At 41.5% G+C, this 14,375-nt stretch overlaps 1 protein-coding gene across 1 annotated transcript in view; it reads left to right on the plus strand.

The window, feature by feature from the left end:
• The window catches only part of RAP1GDS1 (Rap1 GTPase-GDP dissociation stimulator 1), a 64,445-nt gene that overhangs the window by 15,279 nt on the left and 34,791 nt on the right, over positions 1-14,375 (plus strand). Inside the window, exons 3-4 of the mRNA XM_054382930.1 lie at positions 2,982-3,104; positions 10,096-10,221. Coding sequence (XP_054238905.1) covers positions 2,982-3,104; positions 10,096-10,221 — 249 coding nt within the window. The remainder of the gene's footprint in view (positions 1-2,981; positions 3,105-10,095; positions 10,222-14,375) is intronic.

Below are 14,375 nucleotides of genomic sequence, written 5' to 3' on the forward strand. Positions count from 1 at the left end.
CACACACTTTCCTTCATTTCAGTCTATGTCCCTTTGCCTTTCACGCTTTTAGATAGGACTCATGTTATATAAAGCTGAGCAAAAAAGAGACAGACATGCCTGGGCCTTAACAGGCAGGCAGTCTAAATCCATGCTTCCTAAAGCCCCTGCCCTGACAACCATGCCACTCTCTAGTTGCAAGTGAAAAAAAAGGAGAAGAAAAGCTTGGCTTAATATCAGGTGGTTATCTGCTTTTTCATGCTGTCAGCAGCTGCAGTCTTTTACTGCTGTAGTTATACCTTCAGCACATCGTGCAGACCAGGGTCTGCGTATTTCTGAATGCAATTTCTGTATTTCTCTGCAATTCAACGAGAGCGTCTCCAGTTTACCTCCTTTGGGAGTAAAATCATTTCTGCCTGCTCTTTAAACCAAGACAGAAATGTAATTCAACACTTATAAGACTGGATGCTGTGTATCCCAGCAGTGTGGCAGGAGAAAGTGCATTAATGTCTCCCACCTACCAGTTGTGGATACCACAGAGGTACACAGGTATCTACATTTCCAATTTCAAATTCTGTACTTTCAGTTTGGAATTTAAGAGAGGAGGAGGAGCTCCTTGTTAATAGGCAGCTAAGATGTCTGACAAGACATCTTTAGTCTTGACAAGATGTTTTTGAATTCAAGCTTATCTTTAATCTGTATATATCCATGGGAGAATATATCTATCAAGTTATATGCTGTATGTCAGAACTTTAAAAAGCTTTCAAATAAGCCATAATCTACATTATATCTTATAAGAGTGCTTAGTCTATTTAAAAAATTGTGATTAACTAGATTGCAAACAGATTAATAATAATTAGCACTTGTATTATGCATTATGTTAAAATCAATCAATATTCATTTTATACCTAATCTGTTTGTAATCAGATGTTATCATTGACATATTGTAGATGAGTATCACAGAACCACAGAATTAACCAGGTTGGGAAAGACCTTTGAGATTGTCAAGTCCAACCTATCACCCCACACCATCTAATCAACTAAACCATGGCACTAAGTGCCTCATCCAGGCTGTTTTTAAACACTTCCAGGGACAGTGACTCCACCACCTCCCTGGGCAGCACATCCCAATGGCCAATAACTCTTTCTGTGAAGAATTCTTTCCTAACATCAGCCTAAACATCCTCTGGCACAGCTTGAGACTGTGTCCTCTTGTTCTGTTGCTAGTTGCCTGGGAGAAGAGACCAACCCCCAACTGACTACAGCTTCCCTTCAGGTAGTTGTAGAGTAGTCCTAGCCAAAGACCAACATTCCAAGATGAAATTGAAGGTAAAATTACAGAGTCACAAAAGTAACCCAAACTTGAAGTTCTCTCCTTTTAGTCCATTTTCTGTCACAGAGACATCACTGGCTCCCAGCCAGCAAAGCATTTACATACCTGTAAATTTTGTGAGCCACAAAACCCATTTGAGTCACTTCAGCCAGGCTTGTGCTGTTTCCTGCTCAGGACCAGCCTGAGCGGATCCTTCCTGTGCTTGCAGGCAGCTGATGTTGTCCTGGAGCCACACATGTCAAAAATCAATTGCAGGATTGGAGAAGATGGTGATTCCAGTGATACATCATTACTAATTCACTGTGAAGCACAGCTAAAGAGGGGTTGCAAACTGCTTCCCTAGAAGATGAGTTGTGGTACACAAAATGTGCATTTACTAGGAGAAAAACAGAGAACATCTTGAAAAAAAATACTGGATTATATTAAGGTTTCTCTTTTGCTATTCAAGTGTATATAATATCCTCTCCCTTTACTCCTGGATTTGAAAGACGTTATATCTATCTATTGATTACTACTATTGCTGCCCAGCCTGATTGTGTTGATAGCTCTCAGACCAGAGTAAAGGTGCTTCTAAGAAACTGCAGAAAGTGATACTTAGAGGTCTGTCTTCTCAGCTCTGAAATGTCTACATCTGTTTCTCACAGTTACTGGCAAGCTCTGTTTTTTTTAATTTTAACTTGCTCTTACTGTAAAGCTTTTATTTTAAGTGATGTGAGGGAGTTTGTGCATGCTTTACTGCTTAGAAATGGCCCTGTGAGACAGGGCTGTCAAACAGTGAGCCTTGGGATTCATTTGGATTTCTTCTGCTTTGCAAAAGTCATCAATTCGAGCACCTCACAGTCATCACTTTCTAAAGTGATATCTGCCATCTAATAACTCTATGTCACACTCATATTCATCTCAAATATGCTGTTATTTGAAAGTATTAGCAAAGTATGGTTTAGCAGCTAGTACCTTAATTGCAGCTGAATCAATGTTAATTTTCATTTCGCTACAGAGCAAATGCTAGGTGAGGCCCTGTTATGGAGCAACTACACAGTTCCTCTCTACTACATGCAAAAAGAGGAAAGATTTTGTCCCAGATCTTTGATATCTGCTACACGACACTTAGTGTTCTTTTTCCTGAGATTATACTGGAGCTACTGGAGCTTAGTAGAGCAACACAAGAGTGAAGCAGAGTCTTGACAGGATCAGCTTAGCTCTCCCTCTTCTCCAGTTTGACTCCTACACCACATGAACCTCTACCTCATCTGTAAGAATCTTCCCCATCGTTCTACAGATGCTTCCAATAATTGATCACCGGACAGTACTGCTCCTTGATTTTTACATAGTACTTTAGGCTGCTGTGTATCACTCCATGACTTCTAGTCTTTTCTACCACTCTCCCCAGTAGTTTCCCTATGTATGCATGATTGTGTATCTGCATTTGCTTACATAACACTGAGTCACCTTATAAAGATGAATTTGTCAGGAATGGCAAAGTACTAAGGTCTGTGAGCACATCATATAAAATAAAGAAGATAATTGCAATAGCAGCTGGTTTACTACATGGCAGAATAATTACTTTAATAATTACCTTGGAGAAGACCTCACTTCCCTTTTGCTTTTCTTTCTTCCCCAGAGCAAGTAGATACACAAGTCATTTTTTTGTGTGTGATGTGTTTTTCAGATATGGAGACAAGTGAAAAAATCCAGAAAAGTGGAGTTCTTCAGGTGTTCGCGAGTCTGTTGACGCCACAATCTTCCTGCACAGCAAAAGTAGCTAACATCATAGCGGAAGTAGCCAGAAATGGTGAGGTTTTCTACAAGAACTTTTCTGCTGGAACATCTTCAGTTTTTCACCTCACTTGTCAGTATGTTTTACTTCATTTATGTTTTCATTTTGTAGATTAGACAACACCTTTCGTATCCCTCCCTTCCGCTCTTTTTGTTTCGTCAGATTTTGTTTGGCTGCTTGTTAATACAATCAAAACCGCATTTGGCTGCTGGAAATTCTGTAGTCCTTACTTTCGTGCTATTATTTTTTTAAGAGAATCAATAGTATAATATATTGGGCAGAAGTAGCAAGCCACTGGCTTTATGAAAGGCATAATGAAAGAAAAAGATGTGCATCATTTCTACATCCAGCAGTTGAAACAGTAGTGTGTATACAGGTGGTTACGGGATAATACATGTTTCTTTGGTCTGAGATTTATAATAACATTGTTACCATCATAAGGCCTTTGATACTACACTAAAACCAGTTACTGCTAACCTAAAGGGTATTTATTACACATGTTAAGGTAAGAGCCCAAGATCTCAGATGAGAATCAGGGCTCCATTTTGGTATGTATTATATACATGCAGTCATATACAGGAGATAATCTAAAACTATTTAAATTTTTTTCTTTAGAAAGAATTATCTTAAAGTTCATCCAATACCCTCAAAAAAATGCCTCTTACCTGTAGGCAGGTGCTACTGACAGACCCTGTACCAAGGGTAGAGGAGGTTTGTGGCTGACTTTTCTTACACCTTGACTTGTTGCTGTCCCATCCAGAGGCACAGATTGCATTGTGCACTTTCCCTCCCCAGATGCCAAGCAGAAAAAAGTAGGATGCTTTGTAACTGCTGTCTGGATGCAGGTCTGGCAGCTTGGCAGCTTCCTCCTTCTCAACTCTCACGCTGCTTCTTCAGAGGAGGGCCTACATCATTACTGTCCTTTCCACCTTTTCTTTGGAGTCACAATACTACAGCTTCTAACTGATAGCCTGTGTGTGACCTCACTTATTTTAAGACAATCATAGAATCGTATGGGCTGGAAGGGACCTTCAAAGGTCATCCAGTCCAACCCCCTCTGCAGTCAGCAGGGACATCCCCAACTAGATCAGGCTGCCCAGAGCCCTGTCAAGCCTCCAGGGAAGGAGCCTCAACCACCTCCCTGGGCAACCTGTTGCAGTGTTCCACCACCCTCATGGTAAGAACCTGTTTCTAACATCCAATCTAAATCTGCTCTGCTCTAGTTTGAAGCCATTGACCCTTGTCCTGTCATTGCAGGCTTTTGTAAATAGTTTCTCCCCATCCTTCATGCAGGTCCCCTTTAGGTACTGGAAGGCTGCTATTAGGTCAGCCCAGAGCCTCCTCTTCTCTAGGCTAAACACCCCCAGCTCCCTCAGTCTGTCTTCATAGCAGAGGTGCTCCAACCCCCTGATGATTTTCATGGCCCTCCTCTGGACCTGCTCCATCAGGTCCATGTCCTTCCTGTATTGAAGGCTCCAGGCCTGGACGCAGTACTGCAGGTGAGGTCTCACCAGAGCAGAGCAAAGTGGCAGAATCACCTCTCTGGATCTGGTGGCAATGCTGCTTTTGATGCAGCCTAGGATGTGATTTGCTTTCTGGGCTGCAAGCTCACACTGCCTGCTCCTCCAGTGTCCAGCTTCTCATCCAGCAGCACCCCCAAGTCTTTCTCCACAGGGCTGCTTTCTAACATCTCATCCCCCAGCCTGTATCGATAATGAGGATTGTTACAGTCCAGGTGCAGAGCCCTGCACTTGCTCTTTTTTGAACCTTGTGAAGTTCACCTGGGCCATCTCTCCAGCAATGGATATTCAGAAACAAAATTAACAAGAAGATATATGTGGTTAGATTTTTAAGTTTTAAAATTAGGGAGATAAATAGCCAGTAAAAAATGTCAACACAGAAATTTAAACCTAGGAATGTTTCTGAACGATAGAGATTTTATGCAACCGTATCACATCCTTATTCTGTGCTTAATAAATTCATAATAAATACATTTAGAATATCACTGTCAACTGCGTGCCCTCACAGTTAGTCCTTTTAGCTCCAGCCTCAGAAGGGGGAAAGTTAAGAATAAAACCAATGCCCACAATAGATTTTAACTGAGTACTGAGCATTGTTTCCTGCAAGATTCTCTCACAGAGCACTTCACAAAATCACACAGAATCACAGAATCAATAAGGTTGGAAAAGACCTCAAGGATCATCAAGTCCAACCTGTCACCCAAGACCTCATGACTACTACAGTCAGTATCTCTCAAATCCAATTTAATTAATGGAATCTCTGAATAGTTTCTAATGTAACCTTTACCCTGCCAGCTTATAGATTTCTGTTACAAGTTCACTCTTCAGTAGAGCTGGCATTCTATCTGCTTCATCATACAAAATAGCATTTGTCTTGTTCTTTTCAAGACAGAGAGGAGCTGGGTGTTTCCCTCTGAAGTGTAACTCTGTTGAAATAGTTGCTTAATTAGGATAGCAGGGAGCACCTCATTTGAATTCTGTTGTTTGTCTTCGTACATAAGCACACAAGTGTTTTGTGGTTATATTGCACCTTTTTTCAGCAAGCACTTGGAGAAATCGGTGTTATCAACATCCTACAGATAGTAGGCATTAAACGCAGGCAATTGAACTGATTTCCCTATGGTCATGCCACGCAGCACAAGCAGAGCTGGGAATAGTGCCTCTGACTGAATCTGGGCTTTACTGATAAAAGAGCATCCTTTTCTTCCCAACTTCTTGTTTTCCTTTCCCATTCCCCTCATCTGGTCCTAAACACACACATCTGGTCACATCAAATTCCTCTACTTGCCTCAGTGGTTTTCTCATGTTTCAGCTCCTCCTTTTCACCTCTTGGTGCTCTTGCTTTGTTTCACCTCTCCAGCTCACATGAATCACAGAATGTTAGGGGCTGGAAGGGACCTTGAAAGCTCATCCAGTCCAACCCCCCTGCCAGAGCAGGATCACCTAGACCAGATCACACAGGAACACTTCCAGGTGGGTTTTGAATATCTCCAGAGAGGGAGACTCCACAACCCCCCTGGGCAGCCTGTTCCAGTGTTCTGTCATCCTCACAGGGAAAAAAATTTCCCTCATGCTTCCATGAAACTTCCTATGCCTCAACTTCCACCATTGCCCCTTGTCCTGTCATTGGGCACCACTGAGCAGAGCCTGGCTCCAGCCTCTGGGCACTCACCCTGCACATCTTTATCAACATGAATGAGGTCATCTGTTAGTCTCCTCTTCTCCAAGCTTAAGAGCCCCAGCTCCCGCAGTCTCTCCTCATAAGGAAGATGTTCCACACATGACTCTTCCTCCTCCCAGCATGAGCTTGTGTTAGTCTCTGCCATTTTAGATACCCAAACACATAAAATTCCCTTTAACCACTCTTGTCTATCCAGCTACAGCCATTTCCCTTTCAACTGTGAGTATGCTGAATGATAATACACCCTTGCTATGTGGAGCTTCTCTCATCACTGTGGACCTTTTCACCCCCCTCCTGAGTTATTTAGTCTCCTGTTCTTTGCCAGGTGTAGGAATGAGAACATCATCTTCACAATCTGTAATGCTACAACACAATTGCATTTGTCTTTTGCGATCTTGTCCTCCTCTGGTTTATGTTTCTCTGTCCTCAATGGTTCTCCTAACTTACCTGATTTTCACTGTTTCCTTCAAAGGATCAGCTTCACTTCCCCAGCAGGTTAGTGGAAACCTTCTAAATGACTCCATTGTTGCTTACTTTCTTCTATTACTCCTGTGTAGTATATCACCTGCAGCTACTACATTTTTCTTGCTGTCTCAGATCTATGTTACTATATATGGCACCAATTCTTTTACTTCTTGCCCTTGCATGACCTTGGTAAATACGAATTTTATTAATATGTTGCTTAGTTATTTTGCTGCTGAATGGCAAAGTGAAAGCTTCTGTTCATTCTGAATGGGGAGATGGTGGAGGAGGGCTTTCTTATTCCTGTTTACCACAGGAGCAAGAACCTAAACATACAACAGAACAGACTGAGATGTCTGAATCTTTCAGAGGAGAACAACTTCCATTTCCTGTCACAAAGAGAAAAAAAAATTAAAAAACCTGACTGATTTAGAAACTATAGCAAATTAACAGGTGTAAAAGAAAATGATGTAAGGAGAACTGAGAAACAGGAAACAATTTTTATAGGCAATTAAGAGAGAAAGAGCTTCAGATGGAGGAGAGGAAAGAGGGAGGAACAATGCCTTTAGCAAATAAACATTGAGACGAAAAGGAAAGTGGGTGGCAAGGAAACAAAAAGTTAACAAGGCCATGGGAAGACCAGCAATAAAGACAAAATGTAACTGATATTTGTCATGTTCATTATGATGCATGCAATCACAATATAGCATCTGTCTACAGTTCTAAAATGTTTACAGTATCAGAGGATAGATACTGCTGGTTCTACTTAACTGCTTGTTGGTACATCGAAGTTTACCGTCACATGGGGATTGCTTACCTCTGTGACAGTTACTTTGTTAGCTAAAATAACACTGCAAGACTAACAACAAAAGGTGCAAGATTTTGGAGCTACAGAAAGATCAAAGAACATTGAAATAGATTAAGTGCAACAGAGGGAGTACTTAAGAAGATGTATTCATCCTTCAAGCATTGTATGAAATGTTTGAGTTATTGACATGTTCTGTTGATCCAGAATCAGAAAAATGTTCTCACCTCTTTTTATGGGGACTGTACATCCTGGTTCATTCTGTCTCATAAATATCCTGGTTTAACACAGCCTGCTCTCACAAGCAAGCCCACCCCCCACACCTCCACACACCTCCCTCCACCGCCCCCCCCAAAAAAAAAAAAAAAAGAGCAGAGAAAGTAACCAAAGAGCCCTGTGGTTGAAATAAGGAGTTAATGAAATGACACAATGTAGAATTACCTTAGCATGTTTCTCAGAAAAGCAGAAGCAGCAGCAGAAGCCAGCAGTAAAACAACCTCCCCACCCCTGAAGCCTGCAGCCAGCCCAGTGGAAAAGGACAACACCCCAAACCAGAAACTGGAAGAAGCAACTGGAAAAGCAAGCCTCTCATATTACAATCTGAACTTCAAGCCTCATGATACTTTGCTCCAGCCAGCACTTTCATTTTGAAGCTAGCATGACAGCAGAATGGTATTGAATATACACATCAGCAGATGCAACTGGCTAAACCCATGACAATAAATGACCAAGGAACAGGAAAGTAAAGGATTTTGGAAGAGTCCAGGATCAGGAAGAAACGTGATTTGCAACTGACTGCAAATGAAAACATGCCTATTGCAATGCTATGTCTCTGAAAGGTGTTCTGTGGTAAACTATTACTATTAATCATAAAATCACAGAATGTTAGGGGCAGGAATAGACCTTGAAGCATCATCTAGTCCATCCCCCCCTGCCAGAGCAGGATCACCTATACCAGATCACACAGGAACACTTCCAGGGGGTTTTGAATATCTCCAGAGAGGGAGACTCCACAACCCCCCTGGGCAGCCTGTTCCAGTCTTCTGTCACCCTCACAGTAAAATAATTTTTCCTTCTGTTTCCATTGAACTTCCTATGCCTCAGCTTCCACCCATTGCCCCTTGTGCCTGGCTCCATCCATTGACTATACCAATGACTACTGCTGTGTCAGGTGGTTGCTTCTGTAAACTTCCCATGTAAAATGTGCAGCACAGTGCCTGTCTGCCTGTGCCTCCTTCTGGACACCAGTCCCTTACATCTCTGACACCAGCTTAATTCTATGACTTGTGTGGATGTGAAGTAACACTTTGGTTCCCTGTGACTGGGGGTGCAGAAGGAAAGAAGGACAGAAAGGCAGAGAGCCTCCCATGGATGGGTCTTCTGGCTTTCCTCCCATGGCAAGGACATTTCCCACATGTTAGGCTGTGGAAAGGTACAAGTCTTTGGGCTCACATAGTCTTTCTTGTATTTCCCATCCTTTCATTTTCTTTTCCTTGTTTTCCAAATAATGAATATGTAACTTAGCTTGAATTCCTTTTTTTAAAAAAAAGTGTTTAAAGCAGAAATTTTTTGGGAGTTCTAATTAAGGGGACAGGGAGTAGAAATTGCTGCTCATTTTGAAGCATGAATACTAATTTAAAGTCATCTTTTGTCTCATTTAGTAGTTTTAATTTATGTTGAATTTGTTGGGGTGAAGGAAAGGTTATGAATTCACTGTTCTTTTCAGCACTTCCTTATGGTGTTAAAAACAGGCTCAGCCTGAGCAACATTAAGTTTGTTGCCATGAAAGTCAACTAAATACTCTTAATTCCTTCTAAATTAACGAATAATCACAGAATCACAGAATGTTAGAGGTTGGAAGGGACCTCCAGAGATCATCAAGTCCAACCCCCCTGCCAAAAGTAAAATCACTTAGGGTAGTCCACACAGGAACGCATCCAGGTGGGTTTTGAATGTGTCCAGAGAAGGAGACTCCACAACCTCTCTGGGCAGCCTGCTCCAGGGCTCTGTCACCCTCACTGTAAAGAAGTTTCTCCTCACGTTGAGGTGAAACCTTCTCTGTTCAAGTTTGTCTCCATTGTTCCTTGGCTTATTACTGCACACCACCGAAAAGAGCCTGGCCCCCTCCACTTGCCCCCCACCCCTCAGCTATTGATAGACATTGATCAGATCCCTCTCAGCCTTCTCTTCTCCAGACTAAACAGCCCCAGGGCTCTCAGTCTCTCGTTGTAGGGGAGATGATCTAGTGCCCTAATCATCCTCGTGGTTCTCTGTTGGATTCTCTCCAGCAGATCCCTGTCTGTCTTGAATTGGGGAACTCAAAACTGGGCACCGTATTCCAGGTGTGGAAACAGAAAGAATACAACCTCAGCTCCTGCCTTGGTCTTATTCTCTAGAAACTTGTATGAAAACTGACATTGCTTTTTCTGTGCTGCTGTTTATTCTCACACAAGGCCCAGCTGCAGTGCCAGTGTGACTTAGGGTGGCTGAAACTGGAACCTGCTGGCGTGCTCGTAACAGGCTGTGCATTGTTTGCAGAATTCATGCGGAACCCGTGTGTGGATGCTGGCTTGGTCCCTCCTTTGGTGCAGCTCTTAAACTGCAAAGACCAGGAAGTGCTGCTTCAAACAGGACGTGCTCTGGGCAATATATGCTACGACAGCCGTGAGTGTTGAACTATGCCATAGTTGGTAGATGCTCCTGTAGGAGGGAGGGGAATGTTTTGATCTTCTGTACATTGTGTGCTGTGGGGGTCATTTTCCTCTTTTCTTCATTTTTATTTACCACATGACTCTTGTGATTGTATGGGACAACTGAATGTCACACCTGGCATTTTGCTTTTGGGACAGAAAGATTAAAAAACCCTGTTGCAGTATTGCAATATAACTGGATATAAAACCAGAAAATATTTGTGATCCTGGGTTTGTTTTGGTTTTTTTAAACGTAATTAGCTGGTTTTTCAAAGAGCAGGTGCAGCATACACAGAAGCCTGAATAGTTAGTTTTTTCCTCAAAGAGAACGTCTCAGAAGCGAACAGATGAGTCAGGAGGGAGTATTCACATTTTACCAGTCTCAGGGGTGTGCAAAGATGCATATATGGCTGAAATGATGCCTAAGCTCTCATTTGATTCTCATGATTTTGACATGTCCAATCAATTGCTCCAAGGTTACATACTGTTTTTTTTAGGAGTCAAGAGTTGTGGGGGGAGATTGGGTTTTTTTAGGTTTTTATGAGGACAATAAATTTTGCACAGCCAAGCAATTGAGTTTTGAAACGCAACTGAGACTCCATGTGCTGATCACATGTGTGGATATGTCGTTTGCAAACCCAAGCCACGGGTTGCAGTGTTTTGAAAAGGCAGCCTCATTATCCCATTTTGGTACAGAAGTAGGGATGACAGGAACATCTTTCTGTGCAATGAAGGAAGCCTATGGATGTCTGCAGATTGGAAGTGAGATGAAACTATAAAAGCATTTTGTTACCTTGAGATTTAGTGACTTATTTCATGCGGCAAGGAATTGTCTTTGTACTATGTGCTGCATTTACTACAAGCTTTGCTGTTCTGAATACTGTTTGTTGAAAGAATGGAATTATTAGTAGCCTTTCTCCTAGCTGGTTTTTTTCATCCTAGTTTGGAAATTTGCATTTTTTATTGTTTTTAGTTACCTTGCCTTTGATCTTGGGGAATCTAACTAGATTTTTCCATGCTGGAATTTTCATTTACAGACAACTACTGCTTGAGGATGTTAATGTATAATTCTCTCATTTAGGATTTTCTTTAAGGTGACCAATCAACTGAACAACTGCTTCCCCCTGGAAACTTCAAGTAGAAGCTGTTGAGCTTTCTGTAACTTAATTTACTTATTACAGTTTATTTCAGGGTCTTATGTGATGTAAAGCTCACTCCAAGGTGGCAGTGCTTTATGTCCTAATAAGTCAAATCGACATAACTATTCGTGTCATTATCCTCACCTTCGTTCATGAAATAGAATAAGGACCCACAGAAATGGTTTTGTGGTATCAGTTACTTTGGATTACAGCTGCCTTTTGTGGTGCAGGATTTACCCAGTACAGAAAAGCTGTGCTAACACACTTTGTGTTGCCCTTCTGTGGAGCAAAGCTGGCCCTGATAAAAATCTACAGTAATCAGTAATGTGTATGGCATGTGTTGCTGTGCTCCTCTGGGAGGATAGTCACTACCTACTGCATGCCTTTGGATAAGATTACTGAATAAAAGGTAATAAAATGTCACAAAAATCAAGATTAGCACCTTGAATTTGAGGGGAAGAGGCTATTCACAGTGCTCATTTATCATATCCACCCTATCTGACTTTTATTTTGTATGTTATCTTAATGTGCAATGATTATGTAGTTATGTATCCTATCCTAAATTTTTATTTAGGACAAATACTTTCAATTACTACAAAATTTAATCTGCTTTTAATTTCTGACTCTTATTTTTCCCTAACAAAGAACTTTAAAAGAAAAACAAAGACTTTCAAAGTATAATGAAGACAAGATGTGGAAGCCTATAATTCTAGAGAAAAATGTTGTGCATTGATAGCCTTCTCACTTGAGAAAGAAACAGCTCTTACTTACTGATAATTTGGACTCATACAGAAACTTGAAATACACAAACAACTGCATTTTGCCTTATACAGGAGTGTTTTTTCATTTCTCCTGCCCATGTAATTACAACATGCAGTGATGAAGAAGGCCTTTAAATCCTAAATCAATATTAGGCTGAAGTTACAAAATCAAGCCCATATTGAATGACTCATAGCAATATTTCTATTTATTGAAAGCCCCAATTATCTTGTATTTCATCCCAGCAGGCATGCATCACTTTGCTTAGTGACATTTTTTGCAAGAATTTGTTCATCAGGTCTCTGGTTTTGAGAGAAGACTGCATGGTGCAGGATGAAACTTATGGGGCAAAAGGCTTTACCTGCTGGGAAGCCCCCTTAAAAGTGGCCTTGCAGAGGAGGATTGCCTGACATTTTTTCTTGGTTATATGAAAATGGCAGTGGTTTCTCAGAATTCACAGATCCCAGAATTGCTCCATGAAGGCAAGACCATTTCCACTTAAGTTCAGGAGGGGCTACTCGTGGAACACAGCTGCTGTGGAAAGGTAACTCAGGGCTAAGTAAGTCCCAATGCTGGAAGAGGTTTAGTACCTTCCTGAAGGTGAAAGTGGAATTACACATGTGCTGGCCAGAGACCTTACTGAATAGACTCATCTCCTCACAGAAAACTTGAAATGAAATCCTGTTTACTTACAGGATTTTCTTCTCTATTAAGTTTGAGGTACCTATGTGCAGAGTTATGTTCGGGTGCTTCTCAGGGCTAGCCCCCAAAATTAATATTTCATCACCTGAGTGTTGAAAAAAAATAGAGAGATTTAAGTGCATTTCATGAGCAGAGGAAAAATGAGGTCAAATTTATCCCAAGCAGCCCTGAGAGCATCCTTTTTAAAGTATTTATGTGGTGAAGACATCTGCTTCATGTGACTCTCTGAACATCAAGAACACAGGCAAATGTAGCTGCAAAGGAGAGTAGAAGGAAGCCTTGTTAGGGCTGCTGAGGCATCTAAGTCTCCCAGAACTTCCTAGAGAACTAGAAGAGAAAGAAACAGTTGAGACAGCCAAAAGGATTTTAAATCTGCAGCAATGAATGTAACTAATCACAGTATGCAGACTGTTCAGTGATGTCCTACAATTTAAGAGCAGATTCATTGCTGGGTGTTCCTGTATAGGCTGTAATTGTTGAACATGCTTTATCTTCAAAATGCCACATACACCTTTGCCCTCAAGTTTTTGTCAAAGCAGAAAGTGCAAAGCAAAGAAATGGAGACATGATCTCTCCCTCCTGCTTTCTCCCTGACTCTATCTGCAGCCTGTGCCAAGTACAGCTGCTTTTACTTCTGTATCCCCAGGCAAGGGGTTCCTCAGCCTCACTCAGGGACAGAATTTTGACTGAATTCTATTACTAGATGCAAAGCTTCAAGCCCACCCATTCCTTTTAACCACCAGTTACAGTTTATTTCACTTACAATCAAAGCTAAATTCTTAGGCATTGCCCAGTTCAAGACCCTAAGACCCAGAGCTCTCTTACCTCTGCCTTAATACTAGACCTTGAACACTGGGGCTGTTCAGTTTGAAAAAGAGGAGGCTGAGGGGAGACCTCATGGGCTGTCTACAGCTACTTGAAAGGATGTTGTAGAGAGTCTGGGCTGGTCTCTTCTCACAAGTAATTAGTGATAGAACAAGAGGGAATGGCCTCAAGCTGTGACTGGGTAGGTTTGGACATTAGGAACAATTTTTTTTCAGGGAAAGAGCAGTCAGACATTGGAATTGGAATGTGCTGCCCAGGGAGGTGGTTGAGTCACCAACCCTGGATGTGTTTAAAGGTGGTTTGGATCTGTCCTTGGGGATATGGTTTAGGGGTGAACCTTGCAGAGTAGGGTTATTGGTTGGATTTGGTGGTCCTGAGAGTCTTTTCCAACCTGAATGTTTCTGTGATACTGTACCACTTCTCTTTAAAAAGATCTTATGTGTATTCAGCTGCCTGTTTAAGGATGCACAGACCTCTTGCAGAGATCTGCTAAGACAGGCTAAGTACAAAAATAAAAAGCTACTCAATTGTACCTCAGGATCTAAAGCAAGAAACCAGACACTTAAGAATTAAACATACTGGAAACAAGTCAAATTCAGTTTTCTTCAAAAAATGGCATAACCTTTTTCAGTACCATATGGAAAACCAGCAGAATCCTGGAACACAACTGGTATTGATAATGGCACACGACTGGCTCATCATT

Source organism: Indicator indicator, chromosome 8 (assembly GCF_027791375.1).
Source record: "Indicator indicator isolate 239-I01 chromosome 8, UM_Iind_1.1, whole genome shotgun sequence".
NCBI classification, from domain to species: domain Eukaryota; kingdom Metazoa; phylum Chordata; class Aves; order Piciformes; family Indicatoridae; genus Indicator; species Indicator indicator.